At 36.7% G+C, this 26,472-nt stretch overlaps 1 protein-coding gene across 1 annotated transcript in view; it reads left to right on the forward strand.

Annotated features, from left to right (window-relative positions):
• The first annotated feature begins 14,096 nt into the window (after positions 1 to 14,096).
• Positions 14,097 to 26,472, forward strand: part of CCDC73 (coiled-coil domain containing 73) — a 115,337-nt gene continuing 102,961 nt past the window's right edge. Inside the window, exon 1 of the mRNA XM_028087708.2 lies at positions 14,097 to 14,243. Within this exon, the coding sequence (XP_027943509.1) occupies positions 14,106 to 14,243 (138 nt within the window). The 5' untranslated portion in view covers positions 14,097 to 14,105. The remainder of the gene's footprint in view (positions 14,244 to 26,472) is intronic.

The raw sequence follows: 26,472 nt of genomic DNA on the forward strand, positions 1-26,472 counted from the left end.
TACAAAAGATTAGAGTTGTCACCAAGTTTCTGATTTTCATTTTTGAGGCCTGATTAGAGCACTCATCATTTTATATAGTCCTTTAAATCAGCATTTGGTAAATTAAAACAAGTAAGCAAAAAAATCTTTTCCTAGACAGGACTGAAATTTCCCATATATTTAGAAAATATTTAGTGACATGGGGCGCCTGGGTAGCTCAGTTGTTAAGCGTCTGCCTTCCACTCAGATCATGATCCCAGGGTCCTGGGATTGAGCCCCGCATCAGGCTCCCTGCTCTGCGGGAAGCCTGCTTCTCCCTCTCCCACTCCCCCTGCTTGTGTTCCCTCTCTCGCTGTGTCTCTCTCTGTCAAATAAATAAATAAAATCTTTAAAAAAAAAAGAAAAGAAAAAATATTTAGTGACCAAGTAATTATGGCATGCTCAGGTTAATTTGTATCAGCGGTTTTCACACTTCAGTGGACTTGTTGAATCAGAATTGTTGGGCCCCATCTGCAGTTCTTGATTCAGTAGACCTGAGGCCCTGGAATTTGTATTCCTTTTCTTTTTTTTTTTAAGATTTTATTTATTTATTTGACAGAGAGACACAGCGAGAGAGGGAACACAAGCAGGGGGAGTGGGAGAGGGAGAAGCAGGCTTCCCGAGGAGCAGGGAGCCCGATGCGGGGCTCGATCCCAGGACCCTGGGATCATGACCTGAGCCGAAGGCAGACGCTTAATGACTGAGCCACCCAGGCACCCCTGGAATTTGTATTTTTAAAAGTCCTTTAGGTGTTACTGATATTGTTGATCCAGGAACCACACTTTGAGAACCACTGATTTATTTCATTGCTCTTGTGGTTTAACACTGTTGATTATTAAACAGGTAATATAATTTTCTGCTTTTAGCATAGGGATATTATTCCTAAATTTGTAAATATTTGGCTAATGATTTTGAACTTTTGAGTATTTAAGATAAGTAACATTATGGGGTGCATAGGTGGCTCAGTTGGTTAAGCATCCGACCCTTAATCTCAGCTCAGGTCATGATCTCTGGGTCATGGGATTGAGCCCCACATGGGGCTCCGCACTGGTCATGGAACCTGCTTGGGATTCTCTCTCTCCCTCTGCCCTTCCCCCAACCTGTCCCCCCCCACATGTGCACTTGTGCGCTCGCTCTCTCTCGCTTTAAAAAAAAAAAGTAATGTTACATGTAGCAAGAAACAAATACTGAGTCACTAAATAAATGTACTTAAAGCATATTTTTTATTTTTTTTAAAGATTTATTTATTTGAGAGAGAGAGTGTGTGTGCATGAGCGGGAGGGGCAGAAAGAGAGGGAGAGAGAATCTTAGGCAGACTCAGCCCTGAGTACAGATCCCCACGGGGAGCTTGATCCCATGACCCTGAGATCATGACTTGAGCCAAAATCAAGAGTTGGATGCTAACAGACTGCGCCATTCAGGTGCCCCAAAGTGTATTTCTGATAAATGAATAACATTTTGACATTGACTCCCCATATAAAATAGAAAGAGCATTCTGATGGAAATAAATTAATAAAAATCACAAATGAAAATATAGCAAGCGTCTTAAATCAGTACCTTAAATCTCTTTTGAGATACGTTTGGATGTAAGTAATAGGTAAGATCTATTTAAAGAAGTACAGCTTTCTGGTAAAATAGTAATAATACTTAAAACATTTCTATTATTATATATAATATTTTTTAGTTTCAATAGTGTAGAAATTGAATTCAGACATAGTTATAGATTTTTCCTGCATTCTCTTCACATTTATTAATTTTACTGATTGGGGTTGTTAATCCACCTAAAAATATGTTTCAAGCTTTCAGCAGTGCTGATCTCTTAAGATATGAGCCTATCTTTTTGGGTTAAACTTGAAGTTTATTATCAGATTAGGAAGTTGGGTCTCAGAAAAATTAGTCTTTTACCCCAAGGTTTCACAGTTGTCAGAGTAGTCAAGTTTTTTTTTTTAAGATTTTATTTATTTATTTATTCATTTATTTATGCATTTATTTATTTTTAAAGATTTTATTTATTTGACAGAGAGAGACACAGCGAGAGAGGGAACACAAGCAGGGGGAGTGGGAGAGGGAGAAGTAGGCTTCCTGCAGAGCAGGGAGCGTGATGCAGGGCTTGATTCTGGGACCCTGGGATCATGACCTGAGCCAAAGGCAGACGCTTAAGTACTGAACCACCCAGGCGCCCCTAAGATTTTATTTATTTATTTGAGAGAGAGAGAGAGAAAACATGAGGTGGGGGGAGGGGCAGAGAGACAAGCTGATTCCCTGCTGAGTGGGGAACTGACTTGGGACTCGATCCCAGGACCCGAAGATCATGACCTGAGCTGAAGTCAGATACTTAACCTGACTGAGTCATCCTGGCACCCCAGAGCAGTCCAGTTTTTACGAAAGTGTGGGCCTGAACACATCAGAGAAGCAACTTAAGGATCAAGTGGAAAATATAGTTGAAATTCCTTTGTAATATGTAAGAAGTTGCATAAAAATAAACTCTTCTAGGGCACCTGGCTGGCTCAGTTGATGGAGCATCTCTTAGTCCTGGGTCATGAGTTTGAGCCCCATGTTGGGTGTGGAGTCTACTTAATAAACAAATAAACAAAAAAACCTCTTTTAATTGCCATTTTAATTCACTGAGTTCTTACTTTGTGCCTAGAACTGTATTACATGCTGCAGGATCGTAAATGAAATAAGTGTAGAATAGTTCTTGCACTTAAAAAACATCCCATTCAAAGAGGCAGATTGAACACAAATAGAAAAACTGGGGAATTATTATTAAATCTTGTGTTGAATTTAAACATACAAAATGAATTTAGAGAATGGAGGGGTCAGAATGGGATAAGGTGGTTAGGGAAGGGTTCTTGGAGGAAAGGGGCCTTGAATTGGGCATGAAACATGGATAAAATTTAGATAAGGGGGAGTTGAAAATTTATAATAGGTATAGAGATGGGAATGAGCATGGATTAGGTAGGAGACAGGAAATTATAGTAGAGGACATCTTGGTCCTTTGTTGGGATCTCTACTGTGTACAGAAGATGAAAATTGAAAAGGAGGATGAAACTAGAAAGTGGGGGAGCCCTTAAAAGTCAGGCAGATGCATTTGGGCTTGGTTTGTAGATAAGAGGAACCCTCTTGAATTTGGAGATTGATGAGATTTAAGTGGTATTTTGAAAAATAATTTTGGAGAAATATGAAGATTAGATTGAAGTTGGGGAGAAGACTAAAGGGATAACAGGAAAAGGTGATTATAACTCATGTCTGAGGTAATGAGGGTCTGACTCGATTGATAGCAGTAGGAGTAGTGATGTAGAATGAATCTAAGGGCCGATTAGAAGGAAGAACAAACAGGTCTATTTAGATATTAGATTTAGGGGATGAAGGGGAGTAAAAGAGGGAGAGAGAGAAAGACAAAGATCAAAGATTTTGTGAGTGTTCATCTTGGAGATTTAAATAAAATACGTGATACTACTGACAGAATTGGAGTTTAAAAGATTTGAGGGTGAAAAAATGCAAATTTTGATTTTTTAAATTGGAGGTTAAGGGGCGCCTGGGTGGCTCAGTTGGTTAAGTGTCTGCCTTTGGCTCAGGTCATGATCCCAGGGTCCTGGGTTCCAGCCCCGCATCAGGCTCCAGGCTCAGCGGAGAGCCTGCTTCTCCCTCTCCCTCTGCCTGCTGCTCTGCCTACTTGTGCTCTCTCAAATAAATAAATAAAATCTTTAAAAAAAAATTGGAGGTCAAAAAAATGTGAGTACTTTTGAGGGGTGCCTGGGTGGTTCAGTCCTTAAGCATCTGCCTTCGGCTCAGGTCATGATCCCAGGACCCTGGGATCCAGCCCTTCATGGGGCTCCCTGCTCAGTGGGAAGCCTGCTTCTCCCTCTCCCACTCCCCTTGCTGGTGTTCCCGCTCTTGCTGTGTCTCTGTCAAATAAATAAAATCTTTAAAAAAAAGTGAGTACTTTTGAGATAGTCAACTGAAAATGCATTGGGAATTGTTCACATGGTAGTCACTAGATAGAACTTTTAGCTGGAAGTAGATTTAGAGCTAAAGTAAGAAAGTAGATCCAAAAAAGTCAAGCAATTTGCAATCATGTGACTACCTATTAATAGATTTGTTAGTATCAACTTATTCTAAATCTTCTGTTGCTCTTTGAATGATTACATGCCTATAGCAAGAGTTAATAACCACCTCTGAGGACTAGGGAGATGAAGTAAATTCATTCAATATTCAACAAATATTTATGTAATCTTGGATATTATTCTATGATCAGACCCTGTCCTAGGTGATGAAGACATAGCATGGCCAGTATAGATGAGATTGTACTCTCACAAAGCTTATTTTTAAAAGATTTTATTTATTTGAGAGAGAGGGAGGGAGAGAGAGGGAGATAGCGCTTGGGGGGTGTGTGTGTGTGTGTGTGTGTGTGTGTGTGTGTGTGTGTGTGTGTGTGTGTGTGTGTGTGTATGGGGGGAGAGGCAGAGGGAGAGGAAGAGGTAGAGTATCTCAAGCAGATTCTGCAGAGAGCATGGAGCCCACTGCAGGGCTCAATCCTATGCCCTTGAGATCATGACCTGAGCCAAAACCAAAAGTGGGATGCCCAACCAACTGAGCCACCCAGGCATCCCCTCAAAGCTTACTTTTTAAAGGAGAAATAATGAAGTTAATAGATAATTTAACAGATAATTACTGAAGGGTAATGGGGTTTGGTGCATATTGAAGAGCTAACATTTTTTTAAAGATTTATCTATTAGAGAGAGAGTGTGCAAGTGGGATGAGGGGCAGAGGGAGAGAGAGGATCTCAAGCGGACTCTTCACTGAATGTGGAGCCCGATGCAGGACTTGATCTCATAACCCTGAGATCATGACCTGAGCGGAAACTGAGAGTTGGACTCTCACTGGCTGAGCCACCGAGGTGCCTTTGAAGAGGTAACATTTGACCCGAGGCCTGAAAAACATGAAGGAAATTCTGTGTAAATGTGGAGTTAGAGCATTCCTTGAAGAAGGAAGAGCAAGTACCTAGGCATTAAAGCTGGAATAAATTTGCTATGTTTTGAACTGATAGAAGATTTATTTAGTACCATGATGTGCCAGATGTAATGCTAGGTTCTGGGGGACAAGAATGAATAAAATAGCAATACTGGCTCTCACAACTGAGTGGCACATCATCTAGATTTGCAGTATCTGGTACACATTTCTATTGGTAAATTGATAAACAGTGTAAACATATAGTTATCATCTTGCTTGTTATTTTCCCCCTATCATCTTTGCCAGACTACTATTTAAGGTCTAGCACAGATGCTATCTTTTCTGTAACATTCCTTGTAAGTTCTGTTGATAGAATCAATTGCTTTCTTATCTGTATTTTCATAGGTATTTTGTATATGCTTCTGTTTTCACACTGTTAGTTTCTGTGTCTGTCTTTCCAGCCAGGTTGTGAGCTCATATCCTGAGAAACTTGCATAGTGCTTTACAGTATGCTAGGAACCTAACTATAAAGTTTCTTTAATCATCTACTCTGTGTAATTCATCATGTATTTTTTTTTTTAGGAATAACATTGTTCAATGTGTCGTTTTATGCACAGCAGAACTTATATAGTTATATTGGAGGTCGGCTTTGAAATCCTGTTTGAGACTTCTAAACATGATGGATTAACCACATACATTTGTTTTTCTCACTGTCATTAAAATGCATAAAAAGGGACAAGGAGAGACAAGGGATTGTGGGTATCTGTCAGAAAGCAAATAGAGGAGTGGTGATTGACTTAAAAGTTTGGAAGTATGCTTAGCACTTGGAAATACCAAATAACTTGAAAGGCAGGAATAAGGTTTGGGCATAAAAAGGAAGGTTTGTTGAAAATCTGTGTGTAGAATACTTGAACCTCCCCAGGTGTGTCCTTCCCCACAGAAGATGGGAAATTTAAAAATTTCTGAAAAACATTGAACCATTGCAGTTCCAGTCAGGAGTATACAAGACATAGTGGACAAAAAAATATTGGGTAAAAATCTACCCACTGAACTGTGGAATCCTTACCTTTTATCTGTCATACTTCTATCAGAATGGATGTGCCAGATAAAACCCTCTGTCCACTTCTCTTGCACTCCAAGATAGGAGAATGGAGAGTTTCTCTCTGGAGAAAATGAAAGATCTGAGGGAAAAGATATCTACATATTGATGTTGGGGAGGCAGTCCCCTAATGATGAAAAGATTGTCTTGCCATTTGATCACCCAGTAGTGAAGGCTATTAGTCAGTAAGCCCTCCGCCAGAGCCTGCATTCAACTTTCTAGCATATTATTCCATTTTGAAAAGTAACAGCTTTATGAAGATGTAGTTCACATACCATACAGTTCTTTCATTCAAAATGTATAATTCAGTGGTTTTTGGTGTATTCAGAATTGTGCAACCATCAACCCAATCAATTTTAGAATATTTTCATCACCTGAAAAAAGAACCCCACATTTATTAGTGGTCATTCCCCATTCCTCTCCAAATTTCCTAACCCACAGCCCTAAGCAACCACCAATCTGTTTTCTGTTTCTATGGATTTGCCTATTCTGGGCATTTCATATAAATGGAATAATACAATATGTGACCTTTTGTGACTGGCTTCTTTCACTTAATATAATGTTTTCAAGGTTCATCCATACTGTAGCATGTATCAATACTTCATTCTTTTTTATTGCTGACTGACATACATTTTATGGATATACCACATTTTGTTTATCCGTTCATCAGTTAATGGACATTTTGATTATTTCTACTTTTTGACTATTATGAATAATGCTCCTATGAACATTAATGTATCTCTTGAGTATCTAGGAGTGGAGTTGCTGGGTCATATGGTAACTGCTGGGGGTTATGTGCTAACCTTTTTTTTTTTTTTTAAAGATTTTATTTATTTGACAGAGAGAGACACAGCGAGAGAGGGAACACAAGCAGGAGGAGTGGGAGAGGGAGAAGCAGGCTTCCCGAGGAGCAGGGAGCCCGATGCAGGGCTCAATCCCAGGACCCAGGGATCATGACCTGAGCCGAAGGCAGATGCTTAACGACTGAGCCACCCAGGTGCCCCTATGTGGTAACTTTTAAGGAACTGCCTGACTGTTTTTCAAAATGGCTGTACTGTTTTGTATTCCCACCAGGAGGGTTTATGAGAATTCCAGTTTCTCACATCCTTGCCAACACTTGTTATTATCTGTCTTTTTGATTAAAGAATCATTCTGTTTTCCCTAATATTTTATCTTGACAAATTTCAAACTTTAGAAGAGTTCAAATAGTAGAACACTCAACACTTTTATACCTTTTACCTAGATTCACCAGTTATTGAAAATTTGCTACAAAAGCTGTATCTTCATCTCTATATACTTCTCTTTTCTGAAGCAGTTGAAAGTAATTTTCAAGCATCATGATACTTTGAAATGCTTAGCATATATTTCCTTAAAAACAAGAACAAGGACACTCTCTTTCACAGCTATCCAAGAAATCTGATGTTGACCTAGGAATGTTATCTGTTACGCTCAACATGCCAATTTCCCCAGTTGTCCTCCAGCTGTCCTTTTTACAGCTATTCTGTTTTTCACTTTAGGAACCAAAGTTCACACACTGCATTTGGCAGTCTTTTTGTTGTCCTTTAATCTAGAGCAGTCTCCATGTGTTTTTCTTTTATGATACTGACTAATGTAATACTTTTATCTTTATTAAACATTTTATTTATTTATTTATTTATTTATTTATTTATTTATTTATTTATTTATTTATTTATAAGTTGGCTCCACGCCCAGCATGGAGCTTAGTGTAGAGCTTGAACTCATGATCCTGAGATTAAGACCTGAGCTGAAATTAAGAGTTGGATGCTTAACCCACTGAGCCACCAGGTGCCCCCGAAATTTGCATTACTTTTAGATATGAACAGATAGCCAGGGATCAGCAGACATTTGAGAACAACATGGAAGAGATGAAAACCAAATAGAGAAAAGGAACTTGCAGAAAGAGACAATGCAGAATTAAAATGTTAAAACAAGAAATTTTGAATATATGGCTGCATAGCAAACTTAATGGCTTAAAACCGATTGATTATTTCTCATAATTTTGCAGGTTTGGTGGGATTTTTATTTTATTATTAATTAATTTTTTGCTGGTCTTGCCTAGACTTACTCTTACAGCTGCATTCAGCTTGTAGATTGGTGGAGGGCTGGGCCTCTCCCTCTCCATTTAGTTTTGTGCTTCTTCATGATACGATAAGGCAGGCAAGACAGGTTCAGAGCAGCATTCTGAGAGAGCAAAGAGTTCAAAGCCTATTGGTCAAAGGGAATCCTAAGGCAATCCCTTGTGGGGAAATAGATTCTGTCTCTGGAAGGGAGAAGTGACCGTATCACATTTAATGGCCATCATGGGAAGAATTTGTGGCCATTAAGCAATTTAACACAGTTTACCTGTTTTATATTTTTCATATAAGCAAAATATGCACAACCCCTTCCAAGACCTCCAAAATCTCACTCCAAAACAGTATCAGGCTCAATATCCGGAATCACTTGATCTTTACCAGGTATAAATGTGGTTGAGTCTCCTAGGCTGCAGCTTCTCTTGATCCAGGAACCTGCCAAGTAAAAAACAAATCATCTGCCTCCCAATCCAATATACAGTGATGAGACAGGGACAAGATAACCACAACAGACACTTTCATTTAAAAAGAGGATAAAGGGCATTTAGTAGTCATTAGTATGTAGTAACTCTGAAATGCAGGTGGGCACATGTTATCATGGGCATGACATGTTCCCCAATTAGGTCTTTGTGATATTGTGGTTTATAATAAGAATGTATTGATGAAATTTGGTCCTCATATTATTTCTGGCACAGAACTCCTAACACCTTTAAAATTTTCTAAGCAATAAGAACAGTGGGACCATCTTTTGTTGTTATTTGGTCTTTCGTCTTCTGTTCCTGAAACTAGCTCTAGAGCTATAAAGGTGAAAGAAATGTCATTATTCATAACAAGCCCTTTCACCCACATATGAGTTTATGTTAATGAAGTGACTCTTGGAAAGCTTCTAAGGATGGGGGCTGCTTGCCAGGGGAACCAACCATGTGATGAGAAGGTTGGAACTTTCAGGTTTCCCCTCCCCACCAGACCTAGTCTAGGAGGGGAGAGGGACTAGAGATAGACTTGGTCACTAATGGCCAATGATGTAATCAGTATGTCTGTGTAATGAAACCTCCATAAAAATCCCTGAACTGCAGGGGTTTGCAGAGCTTCTGAGCTGGTGAACAAGAATGCACCTCTGGAGGCACCTGGGTGGCTCAGTCAGTTTTAGGCGTCTGGCTGTTGATTTTGGCTCAGGTTCTGATCTCAGGGTTGTGAGATTGAGCCCTGTGATGGGCTCCACGTTGGGCATGGAGCCTACTTAAGATTCTCTCTCTCCCTCTGTAACCCCCCACCAAAAGAATGCATCTCCGAGCCAAGAGGATGGTGTACTCCAGACTGTATAAGAACAGAAGCTCCTGTGCTTAGAACCCTTCTAGGTTTCTCCCTATGTATGTCTTCATCTGGCTGTTTATTTGTAACTTTTAATATCCTTTGTAATAAACTGGTTATCTAATAAGTAAACTGTTTTTCTGAGTTTTGTGAGCTACTCTAGCAAATTAATTGAACCTGAGGAGGAGGGGGGTCATGGAAACCTCTAATTTGTAGCCAGTCGGTCAGAAGTATAGGTGGCAATCTGGATGTGGAATTGGCATTTGAGGTGGTGATAGGGGGCAAGTCTTATAGGACTGAACCCTTAACCTCTGGGATCTGATCTGATGTTATCTCCAGGTAGATAGGGTCAGAATTGAGTTAAATTGTAGTTTACCCAACCGATGTCACAGAAGTGTTTGGGGTAGATTTACCCCCCATTTATTTGGTGACCAGAAGTATCAGAAATGAAGTATTGTGTATAGTGTAAAGGAAGACAGTAGAAGTGTTCTTTACAGTCTCCATTCTGTTCCCTGTGGGTGCTCCTTCCAGTCCAATAGTAAATCATAAGCAGGTGTGTATTTTCAGATGCTTTTTTCTTTCTGATCATGTAATTGTTTTTCTTTTAACATCATAATGTAGAGAATTACAGTAATTGGTTTTTAAATGTTAAACCTTAGATTTCTGTGATAAATCCAACTTGGTTATGATATATCATTTTTATCTATTGCCAGTTTCAGTATGCTATTATTTCGTTTAGAATTAGGATCTACTTTCATGAACTATATTGGCCTGTAATTTTTCATTCCCATATTTTGATTCTTTGTTTTGGTAATAGTATATGCTTTAAGTCCTTTGAGATTTAGTTGTGTTCTTTTAAGATTTTTTCATATTTTTCCTGTGATATCTGTAGGTATGGATTTTTAAAATCTATTTTGGTTTCACTGCAGTTCTTTTTATTTTATTTATTTTAGAGGGAGGTAGAGAGAGCATGTGCATGCATGGGAAAGGGACAGAGGGAGAGGGAAACTCAAGCAGACTCTCCGCTGAGTGCAGAGCCTGAGGCAGGGCTCAATCTCACAACCCTGAGATCATGACTGAGCTGAAACCAAGAATCGGATACTTAACCAACTAAAACACCCAGGCACCCCTGCAATTCTTTTTTTTTTTTCCTGTATAGCATAATAGAATTTCTGTGAATTAAATGTATACACACATAATACTATGTATGTTAAAAGGATAACTATAGATTCAAGAATGTATATCAAAAGTATTAGGGGTGGTCTGTCACGATTGGGAATGGAACTAGAAAACAAGTACTAAAAAGAATAAAACAGTATTAAAGGGTGGAGAGTGCATGGACCAAAGATATTTGTAAGCCATGAACTAAGTACAATTAATTCAACATGAGATTAAAACAAAAAATTAACTCCTTTCTCTTCAGTTTCTCAATGCAACCTACATGTTTCTTTTCATTCAGAACTAAATCAAATGCAGTATTTTTGGGTTCACTGGACTTCTTGATCTGAATCTTGGTGTTTTCTTCAGTTTTGGAAAATTCTCAGCTGTTATTTCTTCAGAATATAGTTTATGTCTCTTTATTTCTTTCTTCTTTCTGGAACTGGTATAGCCTCTCACTTTATATTCCATCTTTCTTAACCTTTCTTCTGTACTTTCCATTTTTATATTTCCTTGCTGCATTCTTGATATTGTACCTAATCTGTTTTCTAGTAGACTAAATCTCTCTTCAGCTATGTCTTGTCTTTGCCAAACATATTGAATTATCAGTTGATTATATACTCTTCCTATCTAGAAATTATACTGGGATCTTTTAAAAATCTCCTTTGCATATTGTTTCCATTATCTATTTTTTTTTCTGCTTGTTCTCATAAGGCACTGTTGTGTTCCACACCTGATTATTTTTATGCTTTACTCATTGTCCTTGAAAAATAATTTGTGAAGATTTTTTGAGTACCTACAATATAGTTACATTTCTCTGGAAAGAATTTTTATTTGGTTCTACCAGGTTCTTATGGGCACTACCAGTCTAGAAACATTTGAAATCCTATTCATAAGTTGAGGTTTCTTTCACTATCCTGTGAAACAATCTTTGTTAACAAACTCATCTGAAATTAAGTTGTTTAAAGCTTTCTGGGATGTGACATTTTTTATTTTCTCCCTCCTGTCTCTTGTTTCCTTTCCTCTTTATGTTTCATCTGCTTGGCACCTAGGCAGTTATCATATAGAAGGTAGGTTATTTTTGCTTCAACCTTTCCTGAGTTTAACTATTCTGAATTCTACTTAATAGGTCTCTTATTGGACTTCCTACTTTGGCAGGCCCTAGGTTTGCATTACCTATTTCTCAAACCAGAGGTCATCAATGCTGTTATTTAATTTTATTCAGTTTGGCAAGTGCCCACAGGGTAAAGATGGCTTTCTGTGTTCAGTTTATTTCTTGACTCATGGTCTTTTTGGAATTTAGAATTTGGCTTCATGATTTTTTTTTTCTTAGTATCTTGCTATGTCTTTGATACTTTTAAGAAAGTTTAAAAATATTTTATTCAAAATTATTAGTTGTTTTTAGTTGGAGGGTTCATCCAGATAACATAGCCCATCATTTTCAGGAATGGAAGTTTCCCTTTTAGAAAGTTTCTTGTATACACACCTGTGATGGTTAATTTTATGGGTCAAGTTGGCCAGGCTATGAAGGGTAAACTCACTTAAAAAAAAAAAAACAACAAACAAACATATTGACCAAATGTATTTGGCCAAATAGCTGTCTAGATACTGCTGTGAAGGTAGTTCTTAAATGAGAATAACGTTTAAATCAGTAGACTTTGAATAAAGCAGATTTCCCTCCATAATGTGGGTGGTCCTCATCCAAACAGTTGAAGGCCTTAAGAGGAAAAGACTCAGGTTCCCCAAGGAAGAAGGAATTCTGCTTCTGGATTGCCTTTGGTCAACCCTTCACTGAATGTCCAACCTGCTGGTCTGCCCTGAACATTTCAGGTTTGCCAGACTCCCAATCACATGAGCCAGTTCCTTAAAATAAATTTATCTCTCTCTGTACATATACATCCTATTGGCTCTGTTTCTCTGGGTAATGCTTACTAAAATAATGCCTATCAGAATGGCTAGAATAAAAAGTAGTGATAACATTGAATGCTGGTGGGGATTTGGAGAAGTTGGATCACTCATACGTTGCCAGTGAGAATGGAAAATGGTATTTCCATTCTGGAAAATAGTTTGGCAGTTTCTTTCACAACCAAAAGTGGACTCCATTCAGCCCAGCAATTGTACTCTTGGACATTTATCTTTAAGAAATGAAAACTTACATCATGTAGAAACTTGTATATGAATGTTCATTCATGGCAGCTTTATTCATAAAAGCCAAAACTGAAAACAACTCAGATGTCCTTCAGTGCATGGTAAACAAACCATAGTATGTCCATACCGTGGACTACTACTCAGCAATAGAAGGGAATGAACTGTTGGTACAACAGCCTAGATGAACTTCAAGGTGATTATTATGTGTGAAAAAAAATCCAGTCTTTTTTTATTAGGGGAGATTAATTAATTAATTAAGTGATCTCAATACCCAGCATGGGGCTCGAGCTCACAACCCTGAGATCAAGAGTCATATGCCTTACCGACTGAGCCAGCCAGGCACCCCTGAAAAAAATCCAGTTAATAGGTTATATGATGTAGGATTCCATTATATAACACTGTTGAAATAACAATTATAGAAATAGAGAATGAATTAGTGTAGTAGTCGGTATGGAAACAAAGAAGCTGGGAACCATGGTTGATGCTACAATTCTGTATTTTGATTGTAGTGGTAGTTACATGAAGCTATAGATATAATAAACTTCCAAAGAATTATACACACACCCACACACAAATAAGTGAATGTATAACTGGTAGAATTACTATAAATTCTGTGGATTGTACCAATGTCAGACATACAGTTTTTATATTGTACTATTATTCTGCAAGATATTAATGTTGGGAGAGGCTGAGTGAATGGTGTATAGGACTCCCTGTACATTTCTTTCCAACTGTCTATGAATTGATAATTATTATTATGAAAAGTTGAAAGGAGAAGTTTCTTGCAGCCTGAATCATACATTATCTCGGTTGAGAAAGATATATAAGTGCCTTGAGTTTTAATAAAAGGCAGTTACTCCACTTTTCTTCTTTCAACTTTGTAGGGATTAAAGATTGCATTACTGTTAGTATTCATACCATCCTTACAGAATGCTGTATATCAAAGCAAAGTTAGGAAGCACAGTGTCTGGCAGCTTTGGTACGAAGCAATTATTGAAGGGTCAAGCCTTGCCTGCAACTTTAAGAATTTAGCTTTTAGGACATGGTGTTTAGGGGCATGTCAAAAATTTAGTCCCTGCAGATACTAAAGTAACAGAAAAAGCCTCAGCCACAGAGAAACTGTGGCTGGATCATCATTGCTCAGTGTTTTGTGTATCAAGATCAGAATAGGAGTGATGACAAAACTGTTACTCAGTGTTAAACATAGAAGATTATGGGATGTAGGTTGTTATATTTCTATGGTAACTGCACTTATACTTTAAAAACTTAGATAAATGATTTTTTTCAGTTAAAACCTTTTTATATTACAGGAAATAAATGTTAATATGGAGAATGATTTTAAGACTGATTCATCATCCTCTACCTTTGCTCTTCAAAGTTCTTCGGAGACAATGTTTTCTATACAGCTATTAGATTTCAAAACAAGTTTACTGGAAGCATTAGAGGAGTTACGTATGAGAAGGGTAAGCTCATTTTTAAAATGCTTTTTTAAATCAAGGAACTTGATTTTATCCAGCCATTTGGTTTAAGGGGAGGAAAAAAAGACCTAACAAAATAACTTCTTATTTTGAAAGAAGAAATATGGTCCAGATAATGAAGTAAAAGAGAAAAAAGCAGATATCACAGAAGGAAAAAGAAGAATTTATAAAGCAAAAAGTAAAATGGATTTTCAGATTGTTAAATACTTGGTAAGTCAGCTAGTATTTACCTCCAAATGCCTTGGAGTGCATAGGTAGCACATAGTTAGACACTATGGCTGATAAAAAAGAGCTGCTCTTCAGGAAATTACATTTTTGTTAAAGGCTATGAGATAGGTGCCTATGAATTATTAAGTAATGAAACAGTAATACATTTTTGAGTGACAAAATAAATGTGTAGTAAGTATTCTGATTCAAAGAATAAATATATCCTTATTTTTTAAAGTAATAACTCTTGAGGTATTTATTTAGAAAGGAAAATCTACTTAAAATTGGTTTTCTTAAATTTTTTTTATTTATTTGAGAGAGAGAGAGGGAGAGAGAGCAAATGAGCAGGGGAGGAGCAGAGGGAGAGAGAGAGGGACAAGCAGGGAGGCTGACATGGGGCTTCATCCCACGATCCTGAGATCATGACCTGAGCTGAAATCAAGAGTCAGATGCTTAACCAACTAAGCCACCCAGGGGCCCCTATATAAAATTGTAAGAGTTGTTTGGTTTCAGCAGATCTGTATTGTTCAAAACCCCTTAAAAGCCTTTCATTTCTGAGACTCTGTGGGTCTAAATTTGAATGGTGTGTTGTCAGTTTTCTTCCTTTCTTTCTCTTTCTTTCTTTCTTTCTTTCTTTTAAATGTTTCATTTATTTATTTGACAGAGAGAGACACAGCGAGAGAGGGAACACAAGCAGGGGGGAGTGGGAGAGGGAGAAGCAGGCTTCCCATGGAGCAGGGAGCCCAATTCGGGGATTGATCCCAGGGCCCTGGGATCATGACCTGAGCCGAAGGCAGACGCCTAACAACTGAGCCACCTGGGCACCTCTGTTGTCAGTTTTCTCTAAGATAGATAGGAGTTGGTACGATTATGGAGAGAAGAAAATAGACTATAAAACTACTGTAATAATGAACTGGGAATTGGGGTCATTTAGGATTTATATATAACTGTGAAAATAGAACAGAAGAGACAGGAAGGAGGGCACCTGGGTGGCTCAGGCATTAAGCATCTGCCTTTGGCTCAGGTCATGATTCCAGGGTCCTGGGGATCGAGCCTCGCTTCAGGCTCTCTGCTCAGCAGGGAGCCTGCTTCTCCCTCTCCCTCTGCTGCTCTGCCTGCTTGTGCTCTCTCTGTCAAATAAATGAATAAAAGCCTAAAAAAAAAAAGAGAGAGAGATAGGAAGGAGAATCAATAGAATTTGGTGATTTCCTGAAAATGAGCTGTGAGAAAAAAGATCTGAAACATTTTTTTATGTGATTCTTGTTCTAGGATTTAAAAATATTGAAACTTGTTATCATAATAAGAAAATTTAATTACCACAGTGTTCATCCTATATAAAGGTACTTATTATCTGTATAATTAAAGCCTATTTTAATAAAGAAGAAATCCTGCTAAAAAAGGATATGTTGGGTAAGCAGTAAAAAATTATTTTTGTAAGAATAGCTTAACATGGTATTTTTTATAAGTTAAAACAACTTTAGGTAACTGTTTAGAACTTCATATTCTGTTTTACTGTGTTTCAAGCATTATATATATATATATATATATATTTTTTTTATAGGCTTTATTTTTTTTAAGATTTTATTTATTTATTTGACGGAGACACAGCGAGAGAGGGAACACAAGCAGGGGGAGTGGGAGAGGGAGAAGCAGGCTTCCTGCCGAGCAGGGAGCCTGATGCGGGGCTCGATCCCAGGACCCCGGGATCATGACCTGAGCCGGAGGCAGACGCTTAACGACCGAGCCACCCAGGCGCCCCTATATATATATTTTTAAAGATTTTATTTATTTATTTGAGAGAGAGAGAATGAGAGATAGAGAGCATGAGAGGGAAGAGGTTCAGAGGAGAAGCAGACTTCCTCCTCAGTAGGGAGCCTGATGCGGGACTCGATCCCGGTACTCCAGGATCATGACCTGAGCCGAAGGCAGTCGCTTAACCAACTGAGCCACCCAGGCGCCCTCAAGCATTATATTTCCAACTTAAAAAATAAGCTTCCTTTAAAAATCTTTTGAAAGTTTCAGGGTAGCAACAGGAACCGTGTTTTCAATAACTAAGTGCAGGAGTATATGCTACTTTAATAATAATCTTCATTGAAAGAAGAGCTTTATTCTTAAGAAGGGGAAAAATTCCTCCCTTTTATTGGAAAAAGAGATGTATTGATTTTCACATTTACCATGGTGGTAACACTTTATCCCTATTGTGGAATTTTAATTTTTCTCCCATATTTTATTAGGAAAATTTAAAAAATACACAATAGTTGAAAGAATTTCACAGTAAACACCCATATACCCACCGTGGTAGGTAGAATAAGGGCATCCCAATGCTGTCCACATCCTAATCCTCAGAAACCTTGAATATGTTACCTTCCATGACAAAAGGAATTTTGCAGGGGTGCCTGAGGACTCGGTTGAGCCTCCAACTCTTGGTTTCAGCTCAGGTCATGATTTCAGGGTCGTGGAATCGAGCCCCACATCAGGCTCTACAATGGCCATGGAGCCTACTTGGGATTCTCTCCCTTTCCCTCTGTCTTTCCCCCATTCTCTTTCTCTCTCTCTCTCCCAAATAAACAAAACTTTAAAAAAAGGATTTTGCAGATGTGATAAAGTTACGAATTTTGAGATGGAGGGATTTTGCTGGATTATTCAGGTGGGCCCAGTGTCACAAGGGTTTAGAATCAAAAGGAAGCAGGATAATCAATATCAGAAAAAAAAATGTGATGACAGAAGTAGGGGGCATGGTCAGAGAGAGATTTGAAGATGTTGTGCTGCTGCCTTTGAAGATGGTGGAAGCAAATCATGACTCGAGGAATGCAGGTGGAAGCTGGAAGAGGCAAGGAATTTTTCTGTAGAGACTTCAGAAGGTATGTGGCCCAGACAACATTTTGATTTTAGTTAAGAACATAATCAGATTTCTGACCTCCCAAACTGTAGTGGAATAAATTTGAGTTCTTTTAAGCCAACAAATTTGTTGTAATTTGTTAGAGCAGCCACTGGGAATCTAATACACTTACCACCCAGATTCTACACCTGATCTCATATATATCCATCTATCATTGGTCTTATTTTTTTGATGCACTTCCATGGAAGTTTGAAATTAGTATACTTCAGTATGCATATCATTAACTAAAATTCAATATTTATGTATTTTTCTTTTAATATAAAATGTATATACAGTTGACCTTTGAGCAACATGGGCTTGAATGGCACAAGTACACTTATATGCAGATTTTTTTGATAAATATACTACTATACTGTAAAGATATATTTTTTTTTAAAGATTTTATTTATTTATTTGACAGAGAGAGACACAACGAGAGCAGGAACACAAGCAGGGGGAGTGGGAGAGGGAGAAGCAGGCTTCCCGCGGAGCAGGGAGCCTGATGCGGGGCTTGATCCCAGGATCCTGGGACCATGACCTGAGCCGAAGGCAGATGCTTAACGACTGAGCCACCCAGGCGCTGCAAAGATATTTTCTCTTATGATTTTCTTAACATTTTCTTTTCTCTAGCTGATTTTATTGTAAGAATACAGTATATAATACATATAACATACAAAATATGTGTTAATCAACTGTTTATGTTACTGGTAAGGCTTCTGGTCAAGAGTAGGCTATTATTAGTACTTAAGTTTTTGAGGAATCAAAAGTTATATATACAGACTTTTGACTGTGCTGGGAGTTGGTGCCCCTAACCTCCAAGTTCAAAGGTCAACTGTACAATGAAATGTATAGTTCTTAAGTGAACCATTTCATGAGTTTTAACAGATGCGTATAACTGTGTCATCCAAATCCTTGTCAAGATACGGATCATTACTAACTTCCCCAGAGAGTTCCTTATGTCCTTTTTCACTTACTCCTCATCCTTATCCATCCAGAGGCAACCATTGTTCCATTTTTTTCCACCAGGGATTAGTTTACTGCTGTTCTAGAAATTCATATAAATGGAATCATTACAGCATATATTCTTTTATATAAATTTTCTTTTACTCAGCATGATATTTTTGAGATTAATTTGTTATTGTAAATATCAGTAGTTTTTTTCCTTTTTATAGTTGAGTACTATTATATAAATATATAGTTTGTTCATCTGTTGATGAACATCTGGTTGGTTTTCAGTTGGTGGCTCTTATGAATAAAGCTACATGAATATTTTTGTACAAAATGTTGCGCAGGCATGTATGACACAGCTAAGCAAGAAAAGACCTTATTTGGGAACTATTTATGAGATGTTGATTATCTCACATGCCCTCCCTGCTCTCCTGAATCTTCATTCAAAAATTTTAATATTTCCCCTTGGTAGTCTGTGAAGAGATATTTTTATTTAGCATTTTAAAAAGAAAGCAAAAAAGAATGAGATCTGATCAAAAGTGACAATTATATTTAATTTGTAAAGCTAAAAAATGTAGAACTAAAATACTGAACTACAATTATTGACATGCTTGGGTGGAATTGATTCTTAGGTCCTTGTATTGTTCAGGAGGTAAGATATTGACCAACTATAGACTTTAGTTATGAAGGGATATTAAAAATTTCAGGTTAATCAGCAAGTGAATAGGGTTTGTATCATCCCAAATAGTAGAGAGAAAATATGCAATCATGAATAGGTATCTTTGATTTGATGTTAGAAATAGCCATAATTTTAGGTTTTAGCTGTCTCCGAAGCTTTATCCTGGTTAAAAATACTGATGCTGTCTTCCATATATTCCAGAAACTGGCCCAGCTAATCTACATTTTTTCTAATTAGTTTTAACACTGTAAGGTCTGTTAGTGGTAAAGGCTTTCTCTTCTCTTTTCTTTTTCCCCTCCTTTGCCTTGCCAGAAAATGTCTTTATTTTGCCATAGATTTTGTAGATTGCCATTTATGTTCTGTCAGTATTTTGAAGAGATTTTGTTGAATTCTTTTGTTGCATTTGAGAAGTTTGATGTTCATTTAATTGTCCTTCTATAGGTAATCCATCATTTCTTTCTATTTGTTCATTGGAGCTTCTTTTTATCTTTAATGGTCTGCAGTTTTAATGAGTCTGTGTGAGAATTTCTTTACATTTCTTGGGACTCATTTTGGTTCCTGAATCTTAGGAAAATTTTCAGCCATGATCTTTTTGAGTATTGCCTCTCCCTTATTTTTTCTGTTATCTTCTTCTAGAACTCCCTTTAGATAACACATTGGACCATGTCATTTTATCTTCTATGATTCTTAACTCTTTTATATTTTTCATGTATTTGCCTCTCTACTGCATTCTGGGTGTTTCATTTTGTTGTTTCCTAATTGTCTCCAGATGTTTTTACTTGCTAGCTAACTTGCTTAGAGGTTTACATTTCAGTGATTATGTTTTTCATTTCTGTGTTCCTTCAAAGAATCTGCTATGGTCTGAATATTTGTGTCCCTCCAAAATTTAAATGTTGAAACCTAATGTCCAGTGTGATGGTATTAAGAGGTAGGGTCTTTGGGAGGTGATTAAGGTATGAGGGATAGAGCCCTCATAGATGGCATTGGTATTCTAACAGAGCTCCCTAGCCCCATATACAATGTGAGGTTATGAACTGGAGAGCATCTGTCACCAGAAATAGAATCTGATCTTAGACTTCCAGTCTCCAGAACTGTGAGAAATTAATTTCTGTTGCTTATACGCACCCAGTCTCTGGTATTTTGTTATAGAAGACTGAACAGATTAAGACAGCATCTAAAAATTTAATGTAATGTCAATCAAAACCCAGAGGGATGTTTTTCAGAATTTGGCAGGATGATTCTAAAGTTATGTCTATAAGAAAATATATGAATATATACATATATCAAATCATTATGTTGTACCTTAAGCTAATACATTATTATATATGTCAGTTTTATCTCAACAAAACTGGAAAAAAAGTATGAGTATAGACAAGTAAGAATGAAGTGCTACATGCTTTATCAGATATTAAAACATGCTCTAATGCTATAATAATTAAAAATGTGACACTGTTGTAGGAATAAGCAAATCAGTAAAAGAATAAATCAATCCTGTGAGGAAAATAATGACAGTCAGTCAATAAATGGCTTTGGATGATTCATAATACTTCATACACAAAAATAAATTTTAGGAGAAAAAAATAAAATGCAAAGAAAAGATGTATATGTATGTTAGAAAATATGAGACTTAATTTTTATAGTCTCAGGAATAGAGATTACCTACCTAAAAGAAAAGATGGCTAGGGGCGCCTGGGTGGCTCAGTTGTGAAGCATCTGCCTTTGGCTGAGGTCATGATCCCGGGGGTCCTGGGATTGAGCCCTGCATCAGACTACCTGCTCAGCAGGAAGCATGCTTCTCCCTCTCCCGCTCCCCTGCTTGTATTCCCTTTCTTGCTCTGTCTCTCTCTGTCAAATAAATAAATAAAATCTTAAAAAAAAGAAAAAAAAGATGGCTAGATATGATGACATACAAATTATTAGCTTATATGGGGTAAAAACTGCCATAAACAAAGTCTAAAAACCAGTGGCTGAGAGAAAATATTTGCCTCATGAAAAATGGAAGAAAGGATCAATATCTTATTTACAAAACATTTATACAAATCAAAAGACAACACAATAGAAAAAAGAAAAACTATTAATAATCATAAAATATACAAAAATATGCTTTACTACTAATTAAATAAATGCAAATTATTGAAAAAATAAATGCAGATTACTGAAAAAATATCAAAACCAGTGTTGGCAAGGTTTTTCAGGAATGAGTATTGTTATATCCTTTCCTTATTGATGTGAATTAGTACATATGATAAATAGAAATTGACTTCTATGTCTCTAAATTTAAAATGTAGAATTTCCTGATCACTATGAACAATTTATGCTTTAAGATAATTTCTTGTGTGGGCTTAATTGAGTAAACAATTTTTACAGTGATATATCCTATAATGTTATAATGGGAAAAATTATAAACAAGTAAGTGTCTATCAACAGAGAGTAAACAAGTGATACTGTTACATTAGTAGTTTTAAATAAACCATACTTCTTGGTATTCATACCCTTGAGTAGATTACTTCCTTATTAGCTTAGCCCTGGTTGTGTGACTTGCTTTGGCAAGGACACTGATACAAAGCAGGGGCTTGGAAGTCAGCTGCCATGCCATAAGCTTAAAATAGATTATTTAATTATTTAATGATGAGAAGTTACATGAGGAGAGACACTGGAGTGAGAGAACATTATGGTAATTGCAGCCTCAGCCAAGCTAGCAAGTGAATGCATCTGCATGAGTAACCTTATCCATAGCCTGTGAAGCAGAAGAACTGCCCAACTGAGCTTAGTCAATGTATAGAATTATGAGGCTTAATAAGTTGTATTTTAAATCGCTAAGTTTAGGGTGGTTTCATATGCAGAATTAGTGACTTCATCAGATACGTAGAATATTTCATGTAGCTCTTAAAAAGAATAAGGCTAGGTACATATGTACTAACATGGGAGATGTAGATGGTATATGGTGGTGTAGGACCATAAAAATGACCCTGCAAGCTGAAAACATGCAAAAGGATCTTAATAATAAATTATAAAAATTGTGATTGTTCTGTGACTTAAAAATATTTGTGAAAACATTGCATACTCTCTCACTTCCATTATAAATGTAAAGGAAAATGAAAAAATATTTAGTATACTATAATTTAAGGATTTTATTTACTTATTTATTTAGAGAGAGCACACGGGGGGAGGGGCGGAGAGAGAGAATCTTTAGCAGGCTCCACACCCAGAGTGGAGCCCGACACAGGGCTTGATCTCATGATGCTGAGATCATGACCTGAGCCAAAATCAAGAGTTGGACACTTAACTGATTGAGCCACCCAGGGACCCCTTACTATATACTATAATTTAAAACGTTAGATACATTTCTTTGTGAAACACTCAGATGATTTGAACAGTGCTTCCCTTATTCTTGTCGTGTAACAATATGGAGTTAACATTATTTCTCTGCCTTTGCAAATTATAATACTCCTTTTTAAGTTTGGATTAGCTTCCCACCTTTTATCCTTTGCATTTTCAATGTTGTCAGATACCTCTGAGAACTTCTTCAGTGTGCAATTTTTGCTGGCATTACTAATTCTGGGACATCTTCATCCTTTTCATAGCAATCACTTTTCTTCCACAGTCACTTTTGGTTTATGTTGATATGTTTATCTTCTCTCTGTTCTTCTGGCCGTATTTCTAGGGTCTCTCAAATGGCAGTAGTGTTAACATTCCTATGATCAGCTAATCTTCTTCTTCCTTTTTTTTTTATAACAATCTGATTTTTATTCCAATATTTAGAAAATTGCTATATACTTTGAAAGGATGTATAATGATGTATGAAATAATTATAAAAAAAAGCTCTCTAGAGAAACACATTTAAGCTTAAGAAAAACTCCACAAATGGTTGACACTTTTTCTACATTTAAATGTGAAAATTTTTTCACATGAAATAAGTATAATTAATCATACAATGAAATATAAAAGCACAAAAATGGAAATCAGCTCAGATACCGGGTAGTCTTTATCAATAAGACTCAAGTCAAAATAAAAGATAGAGAGGTATATGATCATATTGAATTTTGTGTCTACTAAAATTAAAGGAGCATGAAAATATCTATTGCAAACTGGCCAATTGACCAGAGGAATTTTCTAAAGAAATCTCTCCATGATGAACTAAAAGATAAATAAAATGTTAATTTTTAAAAGGTTTAAAACTGTTTTGTTTTGGAGAATAAATATGACATTAAGTTTTTATTTTATGAACTGGATTGACAGATCTAATTTTATTTTGAAAAATTATTGAGAAACAAACATCCACAGCCCAAATGAAAAGAAGAATAAACTATATGAAAAATAAGTAGTCCTACATAACCAAAGGCTTATACTTAATATATAAGATACCACGGCAGTCAGAATTGACTTACATATATTTTCTGACTCCTGCTTCATCATTTTCTCTCAAAGTATTCTCTTTCTATTGGAAGTATTAAATGTGTACTTTACAGTATCTTTTAAAAATCTGAAGCACAGAGACAGTATTATATGTGTATTCAAACTATAAAAAAACTTAGAGGGTCATATAAATCACATTCATTTATTAAACATATAACTATATTGTAATTATTTCAGATTTCATTATCCCATTAATGGACTAACAGTATAGCTGTTTCTTCTATAACTCCATTTATATTTTATTTGAATTTCACTTCCAATGTTCTCTCTCTTTTTTCTTTTTCTGCACTTTCATCTTTGTTGGCCAGTTCCCTTTTTGGATTATCTGTTTTTGTAAAATGTTATGTGGATTTATCACTAGGAGACAAGAAAGGAAAACATGTTGCATGCTTTACTGTCTTGGAATAAACTGAATAACAGATACACATGACCTGTCATTGACAGACTGTGAAATAAGTGACATGATTGATACTGATCATGATCTGTTATTTAGAAATGATTTGTGGATTGAAGAGTTAGCAGTGAAGTTTGTGCAATTACCAGGATATTGTACCATGGTAACTGAAATTTGAACCATGTTGTTATGGAACTAAGGGTGTTTAACTAAAATGAGATAACTGAAGTTCATGTTTATTGGAATTGTGAGGGCTGCTTGTATATTGTTAAATGAAAAATGCAGATTGTTATTTAAAGAATTAAAATAAATGTCTAGCCAAAAAAAAAAAAAAACAGTTCTGGAAGGATATATATTAAATCATTAACTATGGTTATTTCAGAAGAAAGTTCTTTGTAGTATTCTTGTACCTGTTCTGTAAATTTGAGGCTGTTTTACAATAAAAGATTTAACAATATAAAGTGTTCGGCATGCCAAGAAGTATTTACTATATGATCAACACCAATATAAAAACCAGAAAATAAAAACAGTATTTTTTGATTTGTATATCAAAAAGGGGAATTTTAAATAGAAAAGGAAATTTAATATTATAATTAATACATTGAAGAAATTAGAAAATTGAGAAAATAGGGGAAGAGATGGAGAATTTTATCTGAGACTTGAAATCTTAAATAATCAAATGGAAATTCTGGAAGTAAAATATACAGTACCCCATATTCAGAACTCCCTATATTTAACAGCTGCTTGGATAGCAGAAGACAGGATTAGAGATTCGAATCACAGTAGAAAATATCCAAATGATAAAGTGCCACCTACAGATTTAGGAAGCTCTGCAAAACCCAAGTGTGATGAATACTAAGAAAATCACACTCAGATGCATCATAGAAGGACTATAACCAAATGGAAAAAAATTTTTTTAAAGATTTTATTTATTTATTAGAGAGAGAAGGATCAGAAGCAGGGGGGAAGGGCAGAGGGAGAAGCAGACTCCCCACTGAGCAGGGAGCCTGACGTGGGTCTTGATCCCAGGACCCCAGGATCACTACCCAAGCCGAAGGGAGACGCCCAACCTACTGAGCCACCCAGGCGCCCCCCCCCCCACACCAAGTGGAAAATCTTAAAAGCAGCCAGAAGTAGAAAAGACCCATTATTTTCAAAGGCACAGTAATACAATTGGTAGTGGACTTCTCGGTAATAATTACTCAGCTCCAAAGACAATGCAGTGACACTTTAAAGTACTGAAAGAGTAACTACCAACCTAGAATTCTGTTCTCCTAAAATATCCTCAAAAATGAAGGCATGAATCTTAATTAAATTTTATTTTATTTATTTATTTATTTTACAGATTTTATTTATTTGACAGAGAGAGACACAGCGAGAGAGGGAACACAAGCAGGGGGAGTGGGAGAGGGAGAAGCAGGCTTCCCGCCTAGCAGGGAGCCCAGTGCGGGGCTCGATCCCAGGGCCCTGGGATCATGACCTGAGTCAAAGGCAGACGCTTAACCGACTGAGCCACTGAGGCACCCCAAGTTAATTAAATTTTAAATGAATTTTTCTAAGTGAAAGAAGCCAGATCCAAGAGGCTGTGCAATATCCAGTGCATTTATATGACATTCTGGAGGAGACAAACCTACAGGGATGGAAAACAAATCAGTGATTGCCAGGTGTTGATAGGCATTGACTATAAATGGAATGCCTAGGAGAATTTTGGGGATTGATAGACCATTCTGTATGGTAAAGTAGTAGTGGAAGCATTACTCCACATGTCTGTCAAAACCCATAAAAGTACGCCACAAGCTGAACCATACAGTATGTGAAAAATCAGTCAGGATTCAGGAGAATTCCAAGATGGAATGCGGACTGTGAAAATATATATAACTGTTTCACTAACCAAATGAGGTCACTTTAGTGAAAGAAATGGGTGGGAAGAGAAGCTGACTTAAGTAACTTTGGAAAAGAGTATTTGACTAGATACTGTAAGGATAACACCAAAAAGGTGCATAAACACTCTCATGGGAGTAAGACTGAAACTACAGGTATGCCAGGGTTGAACAAATAAGCAAAAATTGTAGATAATGAGGGTAGAATTTGTTTCTCTGTTGAAGGAAGAAGTTACAAATAAGCTAGACCGAGCTCTGTGGTGCTAGATTAGAGTTGGAGATATCAGTATGAGCTCATGACTTCATTATATGCATATAAAAAGATACAGATATGTATGTACATGAATTAGTATATTCTAGCTCTGCTGAAAAGGCCTAGAAATAGTGACACCCCAGTATCAGCAGCCATATATAGGGCCCAGATCTTGGTTCTAAATATCATTATCTAATAAAAGAAACCAGGACTTCTTGGAGAAATGGCTTATTCCAGCGATGGACATCTTGTAATGCTGGAAGAAAGAAACAACATGTCAAAAGGATATAGAAGCCAACCAGAAAGAGCTCCTCATGGACAAAGCTGGAACAATTTGAGCAACAAAATAAGTAATGATAATGTTGAATAATAATCCAAAGAATAAAGTAAATATTCATTATTTCCTACTGATAGAAATAAATGATTGAATAAATAAATGGGGGAGACAGAACAAATCTTCTTTACAGGAGATTCCAGTTAATAAATGTAGAAGGAAGGAGAGAAATAGAAAATTTCCCTTAGAACATTATAGTAATAATTGCCATAGGCAAGATCCACT

The sequence above is a fragment of the Eumetopias jubatus genome, unplaced genomic scaffold (assembly GCF_037043125.1).
Source record: "Eumetopias jubatus isolate StellerSeaLion01/CBP00866 unplaced genomic scaffold, mEumJub1_p1.0 scaffold_13, whole genome shotgun sequence".
Classification (NCBI taxonomy): Eukaryota; Metazoa; Chordata; class Mammalia; order Carnivora; family Otariidae; genus Eumetopias; species Eumetopias jubatus.